The sequence below is a fragment of the Astatotilapia calliptera genome, chromosome 15, assembly GCF_964374335.1.
Source record: "Astatotilapia calliptera chromosome 15, fAstCal68.1, whole genome shotgun sequence".
NCBI classification, from domain to species: domain Eukaryota; kingdom Metazoa; phylum Chordata; class Actinopteri; order Cichliformes; family Cichlidae; genus Astatotilapia; species Astatotilapia calliptera.
The window spans coordinates 15,969,775-15,981,067 of record NC_137436.1 but is presented as its reverse complement, the minus strand read 5'-3'; the positions used below and the strand labels follow the sequence as shown (position 1 = coordinate 15,981,067).

Sequence of the window (11,293 nt, the reverse complement as noted above, 5' to 3'; positions counted from 1 at the left end):
ATATGAAGCTGAATACTAAATATCCGGTAAGTCTGCAGATCGTTCATCACAAACTTTTGGTATCCTAGAGAGAGGCACTTGGCTAGCTAGCCTGTGAGCTAGTTAGCCTTAGCAATATGTTTTAAGATGTAGTTAAGGATTATTTCTAAGATGCACTGGTTACTGTATTGTCAGTACAACAAACACATTAAAACGCACTGGCTCGACCAAAAAAGAATAATGAATGTAATATTAATATCTAAAATAATACCTTCTGTTTACACCAGCCGCGGCCTTCAGTTCCTCATTCAGCAAGCGAAGGACATCGGATTCTACCAACTGTAAACTTACGACGAGGTGGTTTCATATTTTTAAATAATACATTTTAATGTCAAAGCACAAGTAGTGGAATATTAGATACGATCCAACACTGAAACTATGATGTTAAAGGTGATGTGTTCAGATACCTTTCGAAAAAAATCTAAATGTAGTGTTTTAGAAGAGATTTAGAATTATTTAGTAACGACACCACCATTTGTGGTATGCTCCTTTGCCCTCTCACACATGATGCAGCGGCAAGTATGTCTGCCGCTATCAAAAACGCGAGCCAAAATGGTTTAATTTGGGAATAACAGAAAAAAAGGTTGTTTTTTATTCCAGAAGACTAATCCATTATTTTACAATTAATGGTATGGTGCACGCTCCTTTGTTAGTTCATTTACACTCATTAGCTAGCACTGTAAATACACTTTGCTGGGCAATCTGCTAACAACTCTAAGCTAGCTGTGGCTAGCGACAAAACTATGTTTACATTATATTTACTTACAGCCTGTAAGCTGCATACATCACTGGTTAAAATTGTGCAACATTACGCTATTAGCCTCACACAGATTTTAATGGCAAACTCCAACCATGGTTGTGTTTGTTTTCTTTGTTGATTAAATTGAATGACTTTTCGCAGAGTCGCACTCACACATAAAGAGCCACGGGCCTTAGAGTTAGTAGGAAAGGTTTCGTGGTGAGGATAACATGCAAGCACAAATCTTATATTTCAGCTCGACAACTGAAGAACCATGACGTCCATTATCAAGCTGACAGCCGTGTCAGGGGTTCTGGAGGAGTCTGCCCTTTGTTACCTGCTGCAGGTGGATGAATTCCGCTTCCTCTTGGACTGCGGGTGGGATGAGAACTTCTCCACGGAAATCATAGATGCTATGAAGAGGTCGGTATACCGCCAGTCTTTCAAAAACAGTTGATGTTTCTATTTTTTTTAAACTCTTAGCAAAAAGTAAATGTGCCTTTATGAACTCACTAAACAGTACACCCACAGCAGTCTGGTTTATTGATGACTGACCTCCCCACCGTGAAGTAGGGGAAAGAAAGCTTGTGCCGACTTTTTTACTGACATAAAAAAAAGTTTATAATACTACTACTGCCCGTCACCCCTCCCAGGGTATGGGCTGCCAAAGGTAGATCTCCAGAGATTTCTGTCCTGGCCATTCTTTCTAGATGGGTCCAGGTGTAGCCCATCATTTATAATACTATAGTAAAAAGCTTCTAGTCCACAGATTATATGGTTCTGTTTGTTGGTTTCTGTCATACCACATATTAGACGATGGATGTAGGTTTTGTTTGAGTCTGAAAGTCATCCGCGAAGAAATCTTAACATCAAAAACCCAATGTACCTCACTTACATGTATGTTGAATTTGTACTTCTTCTGTCTCATCTTGTAGTAGAAGAATATCAGGCACAAGGAGATGGTTTAACATATATGGAGAGATTTCCAAATTTAGTCCTTTGCTTGTTTATGCTTTCATTAGCATGGATAAATGTATGTCTTCTAATTCTTGCTCTATTGCTGTTTCCTATACATATATACAACATGAATTATCTAATTAATACTCTAATGGCAATTTTGTAGATGTTAAGATTTTCACTGGGCGAAAGAATTAGATTAGAAGGACAGTTCCAGTTGAACAGTTTGGAGACAAAATGCGTGTGTATGTGTGTGTGTGTGTGTGTGTGTGTGTGTGTGTGTGTGTGTGTGTGTGTGTGTGTGTATATATATATGTATATATATATATATATATATATATATATATATATATATATATATATATATATATATATATATATATATATATATATATAGACACACACACACACACACACACACACAGTCATACTGCCCTATCAGCACTCCAGTTGTAAAACCCTGTGTATTATAGTGCTTTATCACCAATGAGGAATTTCATACTCATTTCTAACTGTATCGGTTGGATGAACATCTATAGAGTCAAAAATAAAAGGCACAGCTCTACTCTTGAGGCTTCCAAACTACCTAAACTCTCCTCTCTTCTCACATCTAATAACAACAGCTACAGAGACAGTGGTTGAATTGTAACTTGCAGAGAAAAAATGTTTTTTAAAGTCTTATTTTAGTGCAAACTCAGGAAACCTCTAAATTGATTTTTACACAATAGCTATCTTAACACCAGGAGTATCAGAAGTAACCCTTGAAGCTCTTGCTTATAGAGCAAAATGACTGGGTTTGTATCAGAAATTGGTGAGGGTGGTCTCTGCCTATTCAGTTACCCTTGGAAAAAACCCCAAAACTATTTCAGTGGTTGTCACGTCTTTATTGATATGTATTGAGGTATCAAAACTCATCATTAAGGGTACAGGGCAGTTCATGAAATGTCATCTTTGTTGAGGGGGAAAGCATTAAACACAACTTTAAATATTTCCCATGTGCACATGTTAGTTGGCGTTGTTTCTGGAACTGTGCACCTTCTAATCTTGAATGAATCGCAAACTGTCCTCAAAGTAGAGGCCACTAGAAGCCTATATTTCCCTTGTAAAATGTAAAGCTTTATTATCTGTTTGAACTCCTTGTGAATGCGTATTGTTCTCCTTTAAAGAAGAAATTTTGATCTTGTGAGACGAGACTGTGCGATTGAATAAAGATTTGAATTAAACCACTCCACTTTTCTGGGACTTGAACCTGCTGCAATGCTCTTTTTCCCCCTCTCCAGACATGTTCATCAGGTCGACGCTGTGCTGCTCTCCCATCCCGACCCCATACACTTGGGAGCCCTGCCATACGCTGTGGGCAAACTGGGGCTGAACTGTACTATCTATGCCACAATTCCTGTCTACAAGATGGGGCAAATGTTTATGTACGATCTGTATCAGGTAAGAAGGGGATATGGGTAATGCATGATTTAATTAACAGAGGTTCTTTTTGGCTTGATTACCATTACTTTATTAAATTCTCTCTTTCTTTCCATGTAGTCCCGAAACAACAGTGAAGATTTTACACTGTTCACACTTGATGATGTGGATGCTGCTTTTGATAAGATCCAGCAGCTGAAATACTCTCAGATTGTCAATTTGAAAGGTGTGTTTTATTTGCAGAATAGGTGTTATTCCCTGTTTATGCACCACATATAACAATGTGATTGTTTATGTATTTTTTTTTACCTGACAGGAAAAGGGCACGGTCTTTCCATTACTCCTCTTCCAGCCGGTCACATGATTGGAGGCACTATTTGGAAAATTGTGAAGGATGGGGAGGAGGAGATTGTTTACGCCGTGGACTTTAACCACAAAAGAGAAATGTAAGCAAAGAAAACGTTAATGTGAAATGAAATTTTATTGCTTTAGTTTGGCTCATTGTTAATGCATTCTTTTTCTCTGTGTACTCCAGCCACCTCAATGGCTGCTCACTGGAGAGCCTCAGCCGTCCATCCTTACTTATTACAGACTCCTTCAATGCGGCGTATGTACAACCACGTCGTAAGCAAAGAGATGAGCAGCTACTTAGTACGTATTAATAGCCACTGGGCGCTTTAACACTAACACTATTACATCAATAATATGCGAGTTCATACTGCCATATTCTAACGGTTACAGATTTTATTATGTACATTTGTAATTCTCTTTTTCCGTTCTTCCACAGCCAATGTGATGGAGACCTTGCGTGGTGATGGCAATGTCCTTATTGCCGTAGATACAGCTGGGCGTGTGCTGGAACTGGCTCAGCTCCTGGACCAGATTTGGAGGACAAAGGATGCTGGGCTCGGAGCTTACCCACTCGCTCTGCTTAACAATGTTAGCTACAATGTAGTGGAGTTCTCAAAGTCCCAGGTACTGTTAACTGTTTGTTTTTTTTCACATCGGAGAAACTATTGAAATATTCAGATTTTTCCAGTCAAAACTTTCATTTTGTTACAGAGAGAGCACAGCAAATAATACATATTTGTTATAATTCTTGAATTCATTAATCACTGATCCTTTCTAGGTGGAGTGGATGAGTGACAAGCTCATGAGGTGTTTTGAGGACAAGAGGAACAACCCGTTCCAATTCCGACATTTGACCCTGTGCCACAGTCTGGCAGACCTGGCCCGAGTACCCAGCCCCAAGGTGGTGCTCTGCAGCCAACCGGACCTTGAGTCAGGGTTTTCTCGAGAACTTTTTATCCAGTGGTGTCAAAATGCAAAAAATTCCATCATCCTGACGTACCGCACCACACCTGGAACCTTAGCTCGCTACCTCATCGACAACCCTGGAGAAATGATGCTGGATCTGGAGGTGAGGCCTGCAGTCATAATGTTGATTTGCTGTACCAGAGGGTTGATATCTGCCCCATGGGAAGCTCCTGATGCTAATATGCAGACCCGGCTTAGGAAGAAACAAAACGTGTCAGTTTGTCATTTACACCGTATCCATTTGCCACTTTTTCTTGTTACAACAGGTCAAGAAGAGAGTAAAACTCGAAGGCAAGGAGCTGGAAGAATACCTGGAAAAGGAGAAACTTAAGAAAGAAACTGCTAAAAAACTTGAACAAGCAAAAGAGTAAGTTTCTACAGAAAAAGACATGAGATGACTCGTAGCTTAAGGGTTGCATGTATTTTCTCTGTGACGCTTTTGGTGTTACAAAACGTTTCATCAGTCAGTTCACGAGTACGACAGCAAATTAGGTTTGGAAAAAATGCCATCACAAATGCAAACTGTGGTCTAGACTGCAAATCTCAAACATGCTGTTTAAAAGGAAATCTGTAACTGCGAGATGAGTCATAACACGTTTATGACAAACATTTATATTCTACTACCGAGCAAAAATACGTTGTCTGCTCTTAGATAAATTAAACTTTTAAGTATAGAATTAATATTTATTTTATGGGTTTGCAGGGTGGATGTGGACTCCAGCGATGAGAGCGATATGGATGATGATCTGGATCAGTCGGCTGTAGTAAAAACCAAACACCACGATTTGATGATGAAGGGCGAGGGCAGCCGTAAAGGCAGTTTCTTCAAACAGGCCAAAAAGTCATATCCAATGTTCCCCACACACGAGGAGAGAATCAAATGGGACGAGTATGGAGAAATCATCAGGTACTCGATACTAATGCACAAAAACATCAGATGACTGATGAATGCAGGAGGCCACTAATGTGAAACTCTGACTTTTATCAATGATAATATAATAATAAAAACCAATGTTACCTTTTAAAGGCTAGAGGAGTTTCTGGTTCCTGAATTGCAAGCCACAGAGGAGGAGAAGAGCAAATTAGAATCTGGTTTGACCAATGGAGATGAACCTATGGACCAGGATCTGTCTGTAGTCCCCACAAAATGCATCTCAAGCATAGAAAGTCTTGAAATAAGGTCAGTGATCATTGTGATAATTTGGCTGTGTTTTCTCAGCCATTTTAACTGGCCATTGGCAAACAGTACAGTAGAATCCACCTCCACGTGATTGAATATCAACCTGTATGATGCTGAAAATTGTTATGTGTAGTCAACAAGTCTCTGGTGTCTCTGGCGCAGTTCTTGTCCTAGCAAGGGTAGTGTTGAAAGGCTTGACCTCATCTCTGTTTCTTCACAGAGCAAGGGTCATGTACATAGACTACGAGGGTCGCTCTGACGGGGACTCCATAAAGAAGATTATCAATCAGATGAAGCCCAGACAGCTGGTGATTGTTCGTGGGCCACCAGAAGCCAGTCTGGACCTGGCAGAGTCCTGCAAGGCTTTTAGCAAGGACATCAAAGTCTACACGCCTAAACTGCAGGAAACTGTGGATGCCACTAGTGAAACCCACATCTACCAGGTTAGCTTCATTTAAGGCCTGTGTAATTATATTTTTAATAAAGTGTGTTTATTTGTCTTTTTCCCCCAAAATTTAGTAATGGGTGCATTTGATCTTATAGCTTAAATGTGTTTTATGACCTTAAATATGAAGTATTGTGTTGCAATCCTTCCAAGACTCGTCAGGGTCTTCATACTATCTTGTTTTCTGTCCTGGTAAAGGTGCGGTTAAAAGACTCCTTGGTGAGCTCTCTGCAGTTCTGCAAGGCCAAAGACACGGAGCTAGCGTGGATTGACGGTGTGCTGGACATGCGTGTAGTGAAGGTGGATACCGGCGTGATACTGGAGGAGGGTGTGAAAGACGAGGCGGAAGAAAGCGAGCTGGCTATGGACATCGCCCCCGATCTTGACATTGACCCCATCAACATAGCAGTCACGGCACAGCGAGCCATGAAGAACTTGTTCGGAGAGGACGAGAAGGAGTTTTCCGAAGAGAGTGATGTCATTCCCACGCTGGAACCACTGCCACCAAACGAGGTGGGGAGCAGAAATCTTGCTGTCTTGAATGATTTTGCAGTTCTTTTTGATGGTTTATGTTTCATAATGCATCCACACACTGTATTTAAAAGCTGGACAATCTTCCATGTATTTCTAACTTTTCTTTTTAAAACTTTAAGTTTGACTTTCTTTCCATCTCCAACCATGCCCATATTTGGACAAGATATCACAAGCTAGCTTGGTTAGCAATGTGCTATTGTGTTTTCTAGTGATGTGAAATGAGATGTTAATTTTGGCTTGTGCAAAACAGCAAATTTCTGTACAGCTGTTTTGCTGTACAGAAATTATACTTAGATTAAGACTGATTGTTACATGTGACTCATAGAGTAGCCCTACTCTAATCTATTCATCGTTTTTTTGGAAGGGGGTTTCCCCCAAGGGGCCACATAAAAATCAGGACTATGCACGGCCGCACCAATATGCTGAACTTTTTGGCCTGCAAAATAACTGTCGCAATACTGTCGCATTCTATTGAAGAACACTTGAAATTTACAACATATAAACAAGTAGAAAAACATTTATGATCTCATAAATCAAAGAAACGAGTGGACAAATTTTCACACAGAGTTCTCAACCCCCTGTCGATCAATAGCCATTTAAGGCATGTTTTCATTGACTTTACTTTTCAAGCCTAGGGGCTACAGCCAACTCTCATGAACCATCTTTAGCTGCTCTGAGATAGTCTCCTAATTGTGAGCTCACAAAATTCTGCTTATATCTTCCAGCTCTAAACTTTTTCTCTTCGTCTCCCAGTGTCAGGCTCTGCACATGTTCTAAACACGTGTTTGAGTGGAGGACTTTCAAATATTCACTTTCAAGTTTATTTTGCTGCTGTAGAGTTGTTAGATATTTTTGAATGAGAGATCAAACACAGTCTGTTTTTCCCAGTGTGCCCCAAACATTTAGATGGGTCAGTGATGTTGTACGAGTGAGTGGTCCCACCTCTGAGTGCGAAGAAAGCTAAAGAGGGTGGAACGAATGCTAAATAGGGCGCTTTGTTTCGATTCAGCTCAGAGAGAATATGTGATCGTAAGGCTTGTTTTTGCTGCTGCTCATTTTGACAGGTAGCCTCATTTCCTTGCAGTAATGCAAATTGTTTTGGCAAATGAAACAACATGAGCAGCATGTGACTTTTAGGCCCAAATAGCTGCTACAATTAGTGCATAAAACTTATTTTGGCATTTTAATGTCATTTGACCAACGTACGATGCAGAAATGATCCCTGAAAGAAAACTTTTCCCAAGGCTCGTGATGTGATTGTGATAGTCTGCGTCCAAAAGAGTGAATAAGGAGTCTTTGTAGGAAAAGTTTGACCCTGTTTCACTCTCTCTTCAGATTTCAGGGCATCAGTCTGTGTTTATCAACGAGCCTCGTCTGTCTGACTTCAAGCAAGTCTTGCTGAGAGAGGGCATCCAGGCCGAGTTTGTGGGAGGAGTGCTGGTATGCAACAACATGGTGGCCGTCCGCAGAGTAAGTGTCCTTCCTTCCCATGAAAGAATACTAGATAGATAGAAAACCAGTCAATTAGTCATATTAAACCTGCCAGTGTTTCAAATAATTGTGTTTTAAATGCTGTTTGAAAGACCGTTTCTCTTTACACTCTTGGCTATAGTGACATGAGACTCTGAGCCATCGGATGCAGCGATGCACAGTTGAAAATTAATCGCATGAGACACACTAACAAAAAATTACAACAAACTGTGCTTGTCCATTTGTTTGATTATAGATTGTGGATCCCGAGCAGTTCCTTACGGTGCACTGAGCACGTCATTTCATATGTCATGGGAAAGTCTGGGGTGTAGAGAAAAACAGGTGGAAGCAATAGGCTGTAAATCTGCTTCCTGTTTTCTCTTAAAGTGTATTTGCATGAACAGGAGGAAGAAAACTGGTTTTAATGTTGATACTCTGTAGGTACCTGACTGTTTTTCTAAGACAGACTTGAAAAATTGAGTACTTTAACGTTTCTTTACTTAAGCACAAATACCCCAAATGGTAGTTTACACACAAAGAGAAACAAATACAGCGTGCGTAAGTAGGCTACCAAAGCCCCAGCAGCAAATTAAAACATCTCACCTCAGACAAAAGATGCAAATAAGAAACACAGGCAAAGCTTCAGAGCTACAGAGAAAGTAGGAGTGAGCCAGGATACTAACAACAACCTGCATAATTGACAAGAACTTAAAATAGATGCAACCCAGAAAAGGAAATCAAAGAGAGCCGAGACTCGTAAAGGAGTGCGGTGTTTAACTGTAAAATCTTGATGCAGATTCATTAGACGCTTTCATCCAAGTTTGTAGGAAGGAATGGGGAACACACTTGTTTTTAAGGTCTGGTGTGATGTACAAGGCTGGTGAAGGCTTGCTGTGTGAGGACCTGGTGGATGACCTGTGCATGTTTGCGCTCTCTTTGTCCAGACGGAGGCCGGACGCATTGGCCTGGAAGGCTGCCTGTGTGACGACTACTATAAGATCCGGGAGCTCCTGTATCAGCAGTACGCTGTTGTATAGCTGCAGCAGAGCACACCATGGAAATACAGAGACAAGCCTTTACAAGGACTTTACCCAGAGAAGATGCGTGTACCTCTTCCCGATGAGCAGTTCCCACTGTTTCACTGCAAACCGTGTTGAACATTTTCCTTTTCCTGTACCTTTTATAATTTCTTTTCCAGGTAATTTTTTTTTATTGGTAGTTTACCTCAATAATGGCAAAGGCAGATGCTTCCATGGACTGACATCTTTGTGTGAACAGATTCTGAAGTCCTCCCTCTTTACAATCACATCCAAGTAAATGTTTTGGGCCTCCAGATCTGTCATTAAAAATCTTTTTTTTCCAAGATGTATTTCTGTTTGTCTTAAATGTCCATAACTTCAAATGCTGGCTATTCAGTCCTACAGTTATGTTGCGTTACTTGCCTATTCACGCATTCATTACTGCTTATATAAGGTAAAATCGAAAACTTCTCAGAATCCTTACTGGGCTGGCATGTATATTGTGCTTTTTCAGTGTTATTGACCACTCAGAGCACTTTATACTACAAGCCCACATTCGTATTTCACATATACTCATACAGGACTTTATGCTGTGCACTTAAGCTCTTTATCTACCTTCCATTCACACCTACGGCCACTTTAGATTCACCACTGCACTTCTTTGGGCTGTGGGAGGAAGCCAGAGGAAGCCCACACAGGCACAGGGAGAGCACGCAAACTCCACACAGAAAGGCCCCGGCCTACCTGGAGATTCGAATCCAAAATGTGGCCGATTTAATTCGATAATCTTCTCTTCCACCTCTGTATGTTTTCACTGCGCACGGCAGAGGCACACTGGCAAGGAAAGAGAACAGGGTTCCAGCAGTTTGGGCTTGACAAAGCTCCAGAGCTTCATATTAGTTCTCTCAGAATCTACACTTTGAGATGAATTCAGATCAACTGATATTGAGGAATAAACACACAACCAAACAGAAATCCAGACAATGATAAACCTAACCAGTGCAAAAATGAAAATAAGCCAATAAGCAAAACTAACTGCAGACTGATAACACAAAAAAATAAGCATATGATGTGTCACATATGCTGATCGGTCTATCACTACAAATACTTTGCTACCTATTAGTTTAGCTAGTTGTGTAGTGACACCAGATGGAGACATTTTTCAGCTGTATGTAAGCAGCCTCTGAATACCCATATCAAATCTGCCCATGCAGCAGGACCATTTGTAATACAGCGCCGAGATGACATTGTCCCCGCAAGTGATAATTGGGATTGAATATAATTCAGCCTGCTTGTAGTAAGCCAGGATTACTGCTCTTTTTATATGTTAAGTAACTGTCTCACAGTTATAGAAGTAAATATAAATGTTGCCTTCCTGGCTTTAAAATAATAATAAGAGAAACACTTGATCAGTTTGCTTTCTTATCTTTTTCTGGCACACGTGGATATACAGCCTCACCTCTGCCGTGCCCCAGTGAGGTGTGACTGCTTGTATTAAAGCTGGGCGATAAAAGCGAGTGCTGAGGATGGAAGGGGAGGCACGGTGTCACTGCCGGCGTGATGTGTCCGCTGCAGCCGTGGTGGCACACTGACTCGGCTGATTACATTCGCAGTGTTGTGTGAATCCCCGGGGTAGATCCTTAACACGGGCAGCTGTGGAATGTCACTTTTCTGGATATACCAAAACAAACCTTCTCCCCATCCTGCCTCCCCACAAATCACCCCCAACACTCCAGCATCACACGTGTTGGCAGCGTGACATCACAGTGGTGGAGACTCCTCCTATTATCATAGCGTGCTAAACAATCACAGGGGGCTACACAGTCACACACATGCCCACACATACACAGTAGCGAAGCACGCAGTGTGAGGGAGTGTATGTGGGGATGGATGATCATGCACATGGTTGGAGGAGCATGGATGGCTGGCTGACATGCAGGCCTGTTTTTACACAGTTGCATAACATACAGTTTTGCACTTTAGAAACATTAAATTTTAAATGCTCTTTTTTAATCCGTGGCTCACACAGATAACCATGTCATGTTCAGAAAGGCATCAATGACGCCTTTATTTATTTCTCCGCCTCCCTGCCTAAACCTCAGTAACCTGTGACAGACAGAAGCTGAGTGGGAGATGGAGAGCTAGAGTGGAGATGAGAAGGAGAGAGAGAGGAG

The 11,293-nt window shown here is 41.1% G+C and overlaps 1 protein-coding gene and 1 long non-coding RNA gene across 3 annotated transcripts; one reads left to right on the top strand and one right to left on the bottom strand.

The window, feature by feature from the left end:
- Positions 1–511: 511 nt before the first annotated feature.
- cpsf2 (cleavage and polyadenylation specific factor 2) lies at positions 512–9,463 on the top strand. 2 transcript variants are annotated; one of them, XM_080289553.1, is made up of 15 exons: positions 512–668; positions 1,035–1,201; positions 3,016–3,175; positions 3,275–3,380; positions 3,471–3,600; positions 3,690–3,805; positions 3,942–4,129; positions 4,284–4,574; positions 4,738–4,838; positions 5,175–5,378; positions 5,499–5,651; positions 5,872–6,094; positions 6,295–6,609; positions 7,966–8,100; positions 9,045–9,463. In XM_080289553.1, the coding sequence occupies exons 2-15, from the start codon at positions 1,053–1,055 to the stop codon at positions 9,135–9,137; spliced, it is 2,364 nt and encodes a 787-aa protein (XP_080145679.1). In that variant the 5' UTR covers positions 512–668; positions 1,035–1,052; the 3' UTR covers positions 9,138–9,463. The 2 variants fall into 2 exon arrangements, with proteins under 2 accessions (XP_080145679.1, XP_080145680.1); XM_080289554.1 differs by having other exon boundaries at positions 513–622.
- Positions 7,992–10,932, bottom strand: LOC145420381 (uncharacterized). Its single transcript, XR_013901682.1, has 3 exons — positions 10,579–10,932; positions 9,864–9,953; positions 7,992–8,130 (listed from the first exon to the last, which is right to left on the bottom strand). It is a non-coding gene; the product is annotated as an uncharacterized LOC145420381 (long non-coding RNA).
- Between the last annotated feature and the right edge of the window lie 361 nt (positions 10,933–11,293).

Bases quoted from the DNA above. Each gene is read 5' to 3' on its own strand.
- cpsf2 (XM_080289553.1), top strand. From the start codon at position 1,053: ATGACGTCCATTATCAAGCTGACAGCCGTGTCAGGGGTTCTGGAGGAG. The intron at 3,381-3,470 runs GTGTGTTTTATT...TTTACCTGACAG, and splicing joins TCAGATTGTCAATTTGAAAG to GAAAAGGGCACGGTCTTTCC. The intron at 3,806-3,941 runs GTACGTATTAAT...GTTCTTCCACAG, and splicing joins AAGAGATGAGCAGCTACTTA to CCAATGTGATGGAGACCTTG.